Source organism: Ranitomeya variabilis, chromosome 4 (genome assembly GCF_051348905.1).
Source record: "Ranitomeya variabilis isolate aRanVar5 chromosome 4, aRanVar5.hap1, whole genome shotgun sequence".
Classification (NCBI taxonomy): Eukaryota; Metazoa; Chordata; class Amphibia; order Anura; family Dendrobatidae; genus Ranitomeya; species Ranitomeya variabilis.
The window spans coordinates 684,256,091-684,270,339 of record NC_135235.1 but is presented as its reverse complement, the minus strand read 5'-3'; the positions used below and the strand labels follow the sequence as shown (position 1 = coordinate 684,270,339).

The 14,249-nt window shown below is 44.1% G+C and overlaps 1 protein-coding gene across 2 annotated transcripts; it reads left to right on the top strand.

Moving 5' to 3' along the window:
* Positions 1-1,226: 1,226 nt before the first annotated feature.
* Positions 1,227-13,989, top strand: LOC143767605 (uncharacterized). Of its 2 annotated transcripts, none has more exons than XM_077256034.1 (8): positions 1,227-1,553; positions 2,964-3,102; positions 3,223-3,372; positions 3,502-3,681; positions 3,763-3,886; positions 3,971-4,068; positions 4,267-4,357; positions 9,505-13,989. In XM_077256034.1, the coding sequence occupies exons 3-8, from the start codon at positions 3,295-3,297 to the stop codon at positions 10,608-10,610; spliced, it is 1,677 nt and encodes a 558-aa protein (XP_077112149.1). In that variant the 5' UTR covers positions 1,227-1,553; positions 2,964-3,102; positions 3,223-3,294; the 3' UTR covers positions 10,611-13,989. The 2 variants fall into 2 exon arrangements, with proteins under 2 accessions (XP_077112149.1, XP_077112148.1); XM_077256033.1 differs by having other exon boundaries at positions 9,502-13,989.
* Positions 13,990-14,249: the final 260 nt, after the last annotated feature.

The following is a 14,249-nucleotide window of genomic DNA, read 5'->3' as shown; positions in this document are numbered from 1 at the left end:
CATCTTTCTCCCATCTCGCTTATCCCCCTACCTGATCTATCTATTATAGTAAATGGCATTACGCTCTCTCCCGCACCTGAAATCCACTGCCTCGGGGTAACTCTCAATTCTGCCCTGTCCTTCAAACTGCACGTCCAAACTCTTGCCACCTCCTGTTGCCTCCAACTCAAAAATATTGCTGGAATCCGTCATTCCACAGCCTACAATGTACTAAAACTCTTGTGCATGCCCTCATCATCTCCCGCCTCGATTACTGCAACACCCTCCTCTGTGGCCTCCCCACTAACTCCCTTGCACCACTTTAGTCTGTCCTCAACTCTGCTGCTTGGCTAATCCACCTCTCTCCTTGCTACTCCTCTGCTTCACCCCTCTGCAAATCCCTTCTCTGGCTCCCAATTACCCAACGAATCCAGTTCAAACTAGTAACACTGATCTACAAAGCCACCCGCAACCTGTCCCCTCCCTATATCTCTGAACTAATCTCCCACTATCTTCCCTCAGGTAATCTTCGATCCTCCCAAGACCTCCTACTCTCCTCCACACTTATTCGTTCCTCACTCAACCGCCTCCAAGATTTCTCCCAAAGATCCCCCATCCGGTTATCCACCACCCTCGGATCCTTCAGAACCTGAAAACACATCTCTTCAGGAAAGCCTACAGCCTGCAATAACCATTCTGCCGCCTCACCAACCGCCCGAGCTGCCGCCTCCTCACCAACCACCCGAGTTGCCGCCACGTCACCGACCACCCGAGCTGCCGTCACGTCACCGACCACCCAAGCTGCTGCCACGACCACTCGAGCAGCCGCCTCACCACCACCAGTGCTGAAGCACACCGACCTCCTGTCTCTTCCCCATTATCCTGAAGAATGTAAGTCCGCAATGACAGGGTCCTCTCCCCTCTGTACCAGTCTGTCATTGTATATTTGTTTACTGTTAACGATATCTAGAACTCTGTATGTAACCCCTTTTCACATGTACAGCACCATGGAATTAATGGTGCTGTATAAATAAATAATAATAATAATAGTGAGGGGCAAATAATGGCGGAAATGTCACTGACTGAGAAGTTTCCATGTAGCTTCTTCACTACAGATATCATTCACTGAGGCCCCTGATCATGTGACCCCTGACTCCTCCCCTCCTGTGACCTCATCACAGGTCCTGTATGCATAGATTAGCCATATATGAGGTGTTGAGCCTTGACTGTATGGATATGGACTCCTTCCGGGTTCCCTGACTGCAGCCCATACAGTACAGCCAGCTCACTACCTAAGATGATAGACTGTATGGGCTCCTAGACGGCTCAGACAAATGTATAATGACGGCTTCTCTTCCTTCCTTTGCTAAGTCAGAACACGCCCCTGGAAATGATGTCACACCTGGACTGAGCCCATACAGTCTAGCTAGACTCTAGCATTTACCGTGGAGGTCGGTGCTGGAGGCTCCATTATTCTCTATGTGGAGTGCGGCTCTGCGGGTGGAGGTCGGTGCTGGAGGCTCCATTATTCCCTGTGGAGTGCGGGTGGAGGGTCCACTCCAGAACTGTAGCAGGTAAAGACCCCAATATCCACAGGTGTCCCTTCTAATTGGGGGGAAACTATCCCCTCTAATAATCCTCGGACAGTTCTGACAAACACGGAAAAGTGCCCCTTTATGGAGGTGACAGAAAGTCTGTTTAGTCACTTTAGCTCCATAGTATCAGCTCTAATCCAATGGTGAGAGAGCGATTTACCTTGAACAGTCACAAATTGTGGGGTTGTTATAAAATGTTATATTTAGGGGGGTTTGAGAAGGAAACGTGTTAGTCTAATAGGACGGTGCCCCTTTCTTTGCCCCCACACACAGTATAATATTCCCCTAGTATCGATATCCTCCACACATTATGATGATACAAGATGCCCCACACAATCTGCTACCACCGAAACCACTAGATAACACATTCTCACTTATCCCCATTCTTGATACCGTACAGTGCATTTTTTTGGGTTCCCCCAAACTATATAATATTTCAACAGTACCTCCATCCCTGAATTTTTTTTGCTTTTGGTGATTTTCATGTAATATATGGAAGACAAAAAACCCTGTACATGTAGATATTGGCATCATATAACTCCTGTCTTGGTTCTTACAAAACATCCTTTTATAAAAGCCTCAAACTTCTGTGTGTGAATCAGACCTGAGATCTAACGTGATAGAAGATTACAGTGCGGGGAAGACAGGAAACCTTCATATAGACGGCCGGTGGTGATGGAGTCAGTGATGGACTCTGGACAAATATGTTTCTAGAGCCGTAGTAGAAGATGAAGATGTCTTCCTCATCATGAAGTAGTTATTTCTCCTGTCACGTGTAATGAATATCTCCTGCAGTATTGCTAATGCCGATTCCAGTGTCGGTAAATGAGACGAGAATTAGCGTTATGGAAGATGAGTCTATGAGAAACGTATTCAGCTGCCGACTCCGAGGGAGAAACTGCTTGTTGTCTGTGGCCTAAATATATAGGTTTTATTAGTAGAAGTAAAGAAGGAAACTAAATACTGTAAAATAATAAATCTTCTCATATGTTTCCCTTATTATCTTGTCATGATCTGCTTAGTTTGTGGGATTAGGTAGTTCAGAGGTTAATCTGGACGGCCTCACTATGGGATTCTGGGAGGCTTCTTATAACCTCATTGTGGGGTCATTCCTCGTCTCTTATACTCTGACCCTTGGCCGAGTGTGTGTGACCCTATTGTGCCTGTGTCAGTGCTTTGTGCCTTTGCTACTTTATTCTTGTCTGGTTCTGATCTGGTTCTGTCCCCATTTAGAGTTCTGTCTGTTCCTCCTGTACTGCGCTGCTATCTCCGTGTATGACTCCTTGCTTATGTTCTGACTATTCTCTGATTGCCCCTCCTGTATCGCACTGCCCTCTCCATGTATGACCCCCGCCTGTCTGACCTGAGTTCCCCTCTTCTCTACTTCAGGGGTCCCTGTAGAATCCTGCACTCATCTCCAGCAGCAGGACGCTAAGCCCCCCTGTGGTCACATGATCGTAGGTCCTTCTGTTTTCTGCCATCCTCAGCACCCTGCTCAGGTCTCTGCCTGGGCTTTCCCGCAGTGTGGGTGAGTCACCCTGTTCAGCCGTGGCAGTGCGCTGATGCTGACAGGATCCTGATATATCTCCAGTAATTTATATATCTCCAGGAGTTTTATGATGTTGTATCGGCTCATCTTCTCATTCAGGTCTCTACAATATCGGATCCTCTCAGTGAAGATCTTTTATAGAAGAGAATTTACCTGATTTACCCATCAAGCATGGATATGGACAGAGACAAGATGGCGGAGAGGATATTACACCTCACCCTTGAGATCCTCTTCCGGCTTACTGGAGAGGTGAGAGATTCTGATGACGTCACATTACATCATTCTTATCTATGGGAATAACAGATGGACAGAACTGGAGAGGTGAGGACTCTGGAAATGTCTGTAGTGAGATTTATTAATGTGTCTCTCCATAACCAGGATTACACAGTAGTGAAGAAAACCTCTAGTGAACGCTGTCAGGACCCTGTGTCTGAGGGATGGGGAAGACCCCTGAGCCCAATCACGGGGCCTCCACCTCACCTCCTGATACATGAGGACATCAATGACCAGAAGATCCTAGAACTCACCTACAAGATGATTGAGCTGCTGACTGGAGAGGTGACACTGCTGGGAATGCTGGGACATTATACAGTAACACTATGAAGGGATCGGGGATGACGGTATCATTGTATGTGTCAGGTTCCTATAAGGTGTCAGGATGTCACCATCTATTTCTCCAAGGAGGAGTGGGAGTATTTAGAAGGACACAAAGATCTGTACAAGGACTCCATGTTGGAGGTTCCCCAGCCCCTCACATCACCAGGTAATAGACAGGACTAAATACACACGGCCTATAATTATCTGTATGAAAAGAAATGAATTCAGTCCCTGTATGTGTTTTCTCCAGATCTACCCAGTAATAGGACAACACCAGAGAGATGTCCCCGTCCTCTTCTTCCACTGGACTATAAACAAGAAGATCCCAATGTTCCTCAGTTTCATCAGGTAGATGGAGAGAAGGTGTCATGAGATCTCCCCTATGATGTGTAGACGGCTGTGAAGGTCTTGTGCTCAGTCTTGTTTTATCCCCCAGTATTATATGTTTTATACTTGTGTAATGAGAACGGTGGAGATGGCAGGATTAGAGCTGATCATAGATGTGACTTCTCCCTCTGTTTGTGACTTTTACAATATTTGTTTCAGGATGAAGATCTGACCCATATTAATACTACAGAGACATATGTGAGGGGTGATGAGCGGTGTAAAGAGGAGACTCCTACAGATGACTACCCAGGTGAGTAGTAACCACTAAATGCAGGGAAGTCACAGATTCTTCTCAGTGACCGGCTGTGGCTGCTTTATTAGTGATGTAGTCCGGTCGTATCACAATTCTGTGATCACCATTTGGCCTCAAGACCATAACATTCTCCTTCTCCCAAAACTGTTCTAATGACTTTGGTCATTGAAAGCCCTTTTCTATAGAACTTACCCCCTGTGATTAGAAGTTGCTAGCCATTACCTGCCCAGATCTGTAAACTACAAAGTCGAACGACAGTGTACGTAGAATGTGCTGACAAGTTGGAAAATCACTTGAAGAAAAGTATTATGATGGGCCTGTAAGAGAAAGTGGAGGGTAATGATGCTGTTGGCTTCCTAGATCCCTGATATCTTATTGGATGAATCTACCTTCTCTCCCTTCTCTGCTGCTGAATGTGCTCATATGGTCCCTACGAGACCAGGTCCAGTCTTTCTGGCCAAACTTCACTTTTATAATCGACAACATTTAATGTGCAGTGAGGCCAAGTGTGAATTTCTGTACAATAATAACAGAGTTTCCCTTTATCCTGACTTTTCAATTTCTTTTTAAACTGACTAACTTCAAGGAGGATTGTGATAAACTACAGGAAAACCATTACACCTGTGCCATGATATATCTCTAAGCTGTGCGTGGCTGATGGCTGTAATATACATTTATTCACGCTTGCAGGAGATGTGTTGGCATGGCTCGAGCCCTGGTTTCATGGCTTCACTCCACGTCATAAAATACATTGTTTTCGATCCTAAAGAATTCAGATACTGCACAATCTCTCCTGAAATGGGGAGCAATATTATTTTCTCTGATATACTGGTCAGGACTCATAGTAGCTCCAATGCTCCACCATAAATAAATGCAAGTCCGGTTTATTATTGGAGTTCTCCCCTCGTACATATGTGGTTGTTGGGGATGTAACATAGAATAAAAAAATGTATTTTTTTACCTGTTCATTGTGTATGATAGTTTGATTGAGGCAGATCAATCCCACCACAATTATGTGATTCTGTAAGTCCCTCATAGTCTTAAAAAAAGCTCTCCATCGCCTCTTCCAAATGCCTAAGATCTAAATTTAAAGGGAACCTGTCAGCAGAATTGTGCACAGTAACCTGCACACACTGTCAGGTCGGCGCCTTTAAACTGATTACATTGATACTTGGTGATGACATCCGTCTTATGGTTGTTATTTAATCTTTATTTGTAGTTTTCAGTTAATGAGATTCTTGTGCTCTGGGGCGGGGCTGTATGGGGAACTGCGGGTTGTGGCTATTGTGAGGGTTAGAAAAAGAAATTACATCCGGCAAAATAGCACCGGCAGCGTCTGTCCAATAGCATCTATCTCTTACTTATAGGTAGGCTTGAGCAAAATGGATCGGTCAATTTCATAAGTCGCCGACTTTTGGCAAAGTCGGGTTTCGTGAAACCCGAGCCGATCCCAGTGTGGGATCGGCCATGCGGTCGGCGATCTTCGCGCCAAAGTTACGTTTCGTATGACGCTTTAACCGCCATTTTTTCAGCCAATGAAGGAGTGTGGGCAGCGTCATGACATAGGTCTCGTCTTGCTTTCTGCGGCGTCACAGGGGCTGGGGGTATAAACACCATCTTACCGTTTTGGATGTAGCGATTTACACAGTGAGAGAGAGAGAGAGAGAATATAATAAAAAAAAAATAATCCCCATTGACTTGCATTGGGTTTCGTGTTTCGGTCGGCCCCCGACTTTTCCCAATAATCGGCCGATTTCACACAATCCGACTTTTCAGAAAGTCGGGTTTCACGAAACCCGACTCGATCCTAAAAAAGTAAAAGTCGCTCAACCCTACTTATAGGTGCTACTGCGCAGGCGCCGCCACTGCAACATTTTGCTGGCTGTAATTTTTTATCTAAACCTCACAATAGCCACAATATTATAGGCATTATCAACACTATTCTGTGCATTATATAAAAATGGGGGCAGGTCAGTGAGAGATCAGTGACCTGTCATAAGTCAATACAGATGCATATGTAATCAGAGCACCACATAAAGCCCCACACGCAGCCCCACTCTGAAGCACGAGAATCTCATTAACTGAAAACTACAAATACAGATTAAGCAACAGCCATAAGACGGATTTCATCAACCAAGGTATCATTGTAATCTGTATAACGTCACCGACCTGACATTGTTTGTAGGTTACTGTGCACATTCCTGCTGACAGGTTCCCTTTAAGACATCTCAGCTCTGCACTATTATACACTGTTCTCTTTAAATGTGTAATATTTGTTCTTTAAACTCATCTGACAGGAAATATTGGACCTTAAGGTACCTTCACACTAAATGATATCGCTAGCGATCCGTGACGTTGCAACATCCTGGATAGCGATATCATTGTGTGACAGGCAGCAGCGATCAGGATCCTGCTGTGATATCGCTGGTCGTTGATTAAAGTTCAGAACTTTATTTGGTCGTCAGATCGCCGTGTATCGTTGTGTTTGACAGCAAAAGCAACGATACCAGCGATGTTTTACAATGGTAACCAGGGTAAATATCGGGTTACTAAGCGCAGGGCCGCGCTTAGTAACCCGATGGTTACCCTGGTTACCATCGTAAAAGTAAAAAAAAAAAACAGTACATACTCACCTTCGCGTCCCCCGCCGTCCGCTTCCTGCACTGACTGAGTGCTGGCCGTAAAGTGAAAGCACAGCACAGCGGTGACGTCACCGCTCTGCTGTTAGGGCCGGCACTCACAGTCAGTGCAGGAAGCGGACGCCGGGGGATGCGAATGTAAGTATGTACTGTTTGTTTTTTTACATTTTACACTGGTAACCAGGGTAAACATCGGGTTACTAAGCGCGGCCCTGCGCTTAGCAACCCGATGTTTACCCTGGTTACCTGGGGACCTCGGCATCGTTGGTCGCTGGAGAGCGGTCTGTGTGACAGCTCTCCAGCGACCACACAGCGACGCTGCAGCGATCGGCATCGTTGTCTGTATCGCTGCAGCGTCGCTTAGTGTGAAGGTACCTTTACACTAGTTTAGATTGTGAAATCACCCATACACTAATTTCCCCAGAGAGGTTTCACCACTAGCTACTCATTTATTACTGACGAAGACTTTTGAGTTTGATCATTTCAGTAGATGTGTTATCTACAGTCAGTTTTCGACTACAGTAGTGTCCAAAATACACTGATTTAACCTCTTCCCTCAGCCAGTTTTGTGTTCTTAATCAGACCCCATTTTTAAAATCTGACGTGTGTCACTTTATGTGGTGATAACTTTGGAATTATTCACAAAGGATAATAGAAAACAAATGGATCTTACAAATTATTTTCCAACCTCGCACAATACCCTACATACGATTGTACACTACTGTCTGGGCACATGGCAGGGTTCAGAAGGGAAGGAGCGCCATTTAGCTATTTGAGTGCAGATCTTACTGGAGTACTTAGCAGACACAATGTATTGGGAGCACTTTTCGTGGTCACCTGGCAGCTCAAAAGATGTCCACCATGAACATGCTTGGCAATATATTCTCTGCTTTCCATATCCCAAGGATTGCCTTGCTCATCACCCTTTAACACCCTTACATGGAATCTGAACTTACACAGGGACCCCTAGGCTTGGACCATGGTGTTATCTGCTATTCTGTGGTGTTAGATGGCAAGAAGAATAGTCAGGTATCTGGGTCAGAACTAGGACACAAGTAGTCAGTAAAGGGCCACGGTCCCAACAGGAAACAAATACACAAGCCACGAGCTGAGCACAAGAGGACTGAACCAGAGGAGAACAAGGCTGTATCTGGCAGATTCTGGCAAAGCAAATGCTTTGAGCTTTAGTAGGGAGCAGATTACTCCAGCTGGACAACAGGAACAGAGCCCAGATGAGATTGGACACACCATATGCAGAAGCTCTAATATAGGCTACTTTCACTCATCAGGTTTTCAGTGTCAGGCTAAATCCGGCGAATGTTGGAAAAACTGGATCCGGCGCAGATTTTGAAAAACTGATGCGACGGATCCGTTTTTTTGACGGATCCGGCTAGCCTATCTAGATTATTGGATTAAAAAAAAATTTGGAGCATGCTCAGTTTAAAAAACCAGATCAGGCCGCCGGATCCGCCTTTTTACTAATCCAGCACCTTCCGGCTCCCATAGGCTTTCATTGTAGCAAACAGCCGGAAGCACCGGATCCGGCGCTTCAGGCTTTTTCGCCGGAGACAAAAAACGTTGCAGTAGACGTTTTTTCCAGACGCCGGAATTGGAATTTTAGCCGGATCCGGAAAAAAACGGAAGGAACGCTGGGCCATGCGGCACGATCTGGCGCTAATACAAGTCAATGGGGGAAAAACTGGTTTTGGTTTTTATTTTTTCCGGTTCCGGTTTTTCTCTAAAGAGCCCGATTTAGCCTGAAGCAAAAAGCCTGATGTTTGAAAGCAGCCATAGCTAAATTACAGAAAATCAGAACAGTTGAAATGCCCATAAAGTGATTCCATTTTATAAATAAATTTACTGAGGGTTATAATCTATAGGGGGAGTGAATATTTTAACTCCACAGCCACTTTCCAGAAATTAACACACAGTGGATGTTGGAAGTAAAAATTACACATTTGCCGTTTTGTTACCCAACACATAAGTGGCCAGATTGTGCTTCAGGGTACACAACGCTAATTAAGTGTATTCTTCTCACTATAATATTGCTAAATACAGGTATCCTAAATGTTGTTTGAGCACACTGCAAGACTCAGAAGTGAGAGTGGATTTTGCTGGATTGGTTTATAGAAACCTTTTTGCTTTTCAACAGTCTTTGAGCCACTAATAGTGTTGAAAACTCTGTTTTTCCATTGACAGATGTTGACCTGAGTGGGGACTTGTTTTTTGTGAGATGAGAATTGGTATTATTTTCACCTACATAACATTGATTACTTTCTTTTTATTCTATATTTGGGAGACAGAATGAATAATCAGTTTAACACCATGCACTACTGGTTCATCTAATAAAGTTTTCTATTAGACTGTGAACTGTCATTGTCTTGGTAAATAATTACAGTTTTTGTACATAGCTTGCCATTTTATGGACAGCTTAAGTAGAAATGTTCAAAAATATAAAACTCAAGGATATTTTATTAAAAAATAATTGTTTGTTTATCTTAGCAGATGACTGTACCAGGAGATCAGAGGGACAGCTGACATCTTCCATTTTTATATCTGATGATCTTGAGATCCTACAAGATACAACTGAAGTGAGCGCCATTACTCTAGATATAACATCATCCAATCACAGCAAAGATCTGTCAGCTGATCCTATGAAACAGGTCCCATCTTCTGATTCATTACCGACTACTAAGGGAAATCAAAGTCACAAAAGAGGCATTAAAAAACAAACTGCTCCTAAAGCAAAGAAGTCATTTTCATGTTCAGATTGTGGGAAATATTTTACATGGAAATCACAGTTTGTTACTCACCAGAGAATTCACACAGGGGAGAAACCTTTTTCCTGTTCAGAATGTGGGAAATGTTTTAACCGGAAATGGGTTCTTGATAGCCACCAGAAAACCCACACAGGGGAGAAGCCTTTTTCCTGTCCAGAATGTGGGAAATGTTTTAACCGGAAATGGTTTCTTGACAGCCACTTGAGAACCCACACAGGGGAGAAGCCTTTTTCCTGTTCTGAATGTGGAAAATATTTTACATGGAAATCGCATTTTGTTACTCACCAGAGAAGTCACACAGGGGAGAAGGCTTTTTCCTGTTCAGAATGTGGGAAATGTTTTAAATTGAAAATAAATCTTGATCGCCATCACAGAACCCACACAGAGGAGAAGCCTTTTTCCTGTTCTGAATGTGGGAAATGTTTTACATGGAAATCACATTTTGTTAACCACCAGAGAAGTCACACAGGGGTGAAGGCTTTTTCCTGTTCAGAATGTGGGAAATGTTTTAACTGGAAAGCACATCTTGTTAGACATCAGATAACTCACACAGTGGAGAAACCTTTTTCCTGTTCAGAATGTGAGAAATGTTTTAACCGGAAAGCACATCTTGTTATACACCAGAGAACCCACACAGGGGAGAAGCCATTTTCCTGTTCAGAATGTGGGAAATGTTTTAACCGGAAAGCGCATCTTTTTAGACATCAGAGAACTCACACAGGAGAGAAACCATTTTGCTGTTCAGAATGTGGGAAATGTTTTAACCGGAATGCGCATCTTGTTAGACATCAGAGCAATCACACAGAGGAGAAGCTTTTTTCATTTTCTTAATGTGGGAAATATTTTACTTGGAAATCAACTGTTAAAAAACATCAGAGATGTTACATGGATACAAATGGATAAAACTAAACTTTATTAGTTCTAAATGTAAAACTATACCCTTAATTCACCCCCTGAAGGTTAGTCAGAAGCTGACTAATAGAAAAAACATATACCCCACGTTTCAGTATTGAGGTGACATATACACACTCACTCTCAAAGTCTCTAATTTCTACGGGTTTTGTCGTCCTCACTCCTCACCAAAGGCGACTCATCAGGAGACATTATTTAATATTGACCTATATTTAAGCGAGACTAGACAAAAAAAACCTAGTATCATGTTATCCAAAACAGTCAGAAAACTAGCCATATATAGGCAGATCCCAGACTTCAAACTATATACTTTGTAAGTTTATAAGCCACTCCAGTGGCGGTCAGTGAGGAATAGGAAGTTTATGAAAATGCAGTATAATTATTGTGTTTTTTTTCCTATAGGGACTGCCCTAGTTTGGAATTATAATAGCTGTTAATAATTAGTAGTGCAGTCAAATTGTCCTAGACTAAACTCAATTTATAGAATGCACAATATGTACCACTCAGGGAAAACTTACCTGCTCCAAAGATTATTATTATTATTTATTTATATAGCACCATTAATTCCATGGTTCTGTACATGTGAAAAGGGGTTATGTACAGGGTTATAGATATCGTTTCCAGTAAACAAATTTTACAATGATAGACTGGTACAGAGGGGAGAGGACCCTGTCCTTGCTGACTTACATTCTACGGGATAATGGAGAAGAGACAGAAGGTTGGGGGAGCGGCAGCTCTGGCGGGGGTGATGCGGCAGTTCTGGCGGTGGTGACCCGGCAGCTCCTGGCGATGGTGAGGCGGCAGCTCGGGTGGTGGTGAGGCGGCAGAATGGTTATTGTGGGCTGTATTCTTTCCTGAAGAGATGGGTTTCAGGTTCCGTTTGAAGGATCCGAGGTTGGTGGATAATCGGACGTGTTGAGGCGTGGAATTCCAGAGGATGGAAGTTCATTTGCAGCTTCTAACTAATGGCCATGCTGCTGTCTGTCAAGGAATGAGTGCGGTATCATTATAAAGACTAGGGATATGTGCAATCATAATGTCTTGGAGATCTCTGCTATTTAGTATAAATATGGAAATGATCTCTGGAAGTTAAGTGTTCCCTGAGCGGTATATACTGTATTTTCCATTATGTCCCTCAGGACAGCACCATGGAGGACGTCCTTCCTTGACCTATAGCGGGACAGGATCATACAGAGGTTAAAAGGACCCTCCCACCTCCACCCTCCAGTGTTTTTCCTGTCCCTACAGGGATGGTTGTATGAGAGGTTGCTCCTAGAGCGAAGATAGCCTGTGGATTCTCTTCCCCCTGTCAAGTAGTCCGTGGCTGACACCTCACTGGGTAGAGGTCCCTCAGCTATCAGTGCTGTATCAGATGGACTCAGAGTTCGGGGGTCTCAGCCTTCCCTTTTCAGACAGACCCGTGAGAGGGTCCTCAGCCAATAGTCAGCCTGTGCAATGGGCTTAGGGGGATCATGCGGCATGTCCAATCCTTCCCCCTGTCAAGTAGCCCAGGGTGGAAACTCCCCGGTGGGGAGTCCCTCAGCCCCAGAGACTAGTCAAGCAGACGGGCTCCTGGGTAGAGCCGCTTCCTCCCAGTGGGGGGCTCTCGGCTCGGACGCTGACCGGCAAAACACCGCTACTTCCAAAAGTCGTGTCGTGGAAAAGGCCATTGCGCTTCCGGTGACGTCAGAGAGGGGCGCCGGCACATAGGATCGGCGTGCGTTCCACGATGGAACACGGAAGGGGGCACATGCAGTAATGCAGCATTCCTGACGGGACGCCGCTTCCTTCCTTGGGTAGGCTCTTGGCGTTACCAGCTCCCCCTGTCTTCTAGCAGCACAGGTGAGTGCATGGTTTAATGTTGCATTGATGGCCTGGGCCTCTGGGCTGACTCTAGTCTCAGGCCTTTGTGCCAAAGCTGTACCTGGAACCCATTTGCAGCTAGGCGTTGGACCTCTAGGCTATGGTAGGGCCATATGTCCAGGCTACATCTCATGACTGGACTTCAGTTAGTTGCAGGTCTTGTCTGCACAGAGCCTTATGATTGGGCTTCAGAGTGACTTTTTGGAGGCATGCTTTCCATTTTCTGCTTCAATAAGCAAGTGTTTCACTTTTCTTTGCAACTTAACTACTCCATCCATAGGAGGACACAAGGTGTTAATTCAGCACATTGTCTCCATGAAGACTGCCCTCCAGCTGTGGCTCATTAATTAGCTCCTTCGGGTGGAGTCAGTCTGACAAATGAGATGTACTGTACAGAGTGGAGATTTATCTGGAACTCTGATAGATTGCTCTTTTGCTTAAAAGTGTAAGTCTGGTCTCTTGTTTGGCACCTTCAAGTAGGGCCTAGTCATACTGCTTCTATGCATCAAATTGAGTGCCTATGTGCATAATACTGCTTCATAGTGCCTCTATGCATCATATTGAGTGCCTCTGTGCATAATACTGCATCATAGAGCCTCTATGCATCATATTGAGTGCCTCCGTGCATCATACTGCATCATAGTGCCTCTATGCATCATATTGAGTGCCTCTGTGCATGATACTGCATCATAGTACATCAATGCATCATATTGAGTGGATCTGTGCCATCATATGGCATCATACTGTTTCATAGGGACTTTGTGCATCATATTGCTTCATAGTTCCTATATGCATCATAGCGCTTCATAGTTACTTCATGTATCATATTGCATCATATTGCTTCAGGATTCATATATGCATCATAGTGCTTCATTGTTCCTATATGCATCATAGTGCTTCATACTGCCTTTGTGCAGCATATTGCTTCATGGTTCCTTTATGCATCAGAGTGCTTCATATTGCCTTTCTGCATCATATTGCATCATATTGCTTCATGGTTCCTATATGCATCATAGCGCTTCATAGTGACTTTGTGCATCATATTGCATCACTGTTCCTATATGCATCATAGTGCTCATATTGCCTTTGTGCATCATATTGCATCATATTGCTTCAGGGTTCCTATATGCATCATAGCGCTTCATATTGCCTTTGCGCATTATATTACAGCATATTGCTTCATAGTTCCTATATGCATTAGAGTGCTTCATTGTTCCTATATGCACCATAGTGCTTCATAGTTACTTCATGCATCATATTGCATCATATAGCTTCATTTGTAGATTGTGAGCCTTCACGGGCAGGGTCCTCTCTCCTCCTGTACCAGTTATGACTTGTATTGTTCAAGATCATTGTAGTTGTTTTTATTATATATACCCCTCCTCACATGTAAAGCGCCATGGAATAAATGGCGCTATAACAATAAATAATAATAATAGACCCTATATGCATCATATTGTTTCATTGTTCCTATATGCACTATAGCACTTCATAGTTACTTAATGCATCATATTGCATCATACTGCTTCATAATTCCTATATACACCATATTGCTTCAATGTTCCTATATGCATCTGTTATGATCCTGGTCGCAAGGATCGCAAACTGACCTGCTAAGTAACAGAAATCCTTAGGACAAGCTCTGGGGATGTGGGAGCTATACTGACCGCAATCCTGATCCTATCAATACACACT

Excerpts from the sequence above, each read along its gene's own strand:
- LOC143767605 (XM_077256033.1), top strand. The coding sequence starts at position 3,295 with ATGGATATGGACAGAGACAAGATGGCGGAGAGGATATTACACCTCACC. Across the intron at positions 3,682-3,762 it reads TTGAGCTGCTGACTGGAGAG|GTTCCTATAAGGTGTCAGGA; the intron begins GTGACACTGCTG and ends TGTATGTGTCAG. Across the intron at positions 4,069-4,266 it reads ATGTTCCTCAGTTTCATCAG|GATGAAGATCTGACCCATAT; the intron begins GTAGATGGAGAG and ends TATTTGTTTCAG.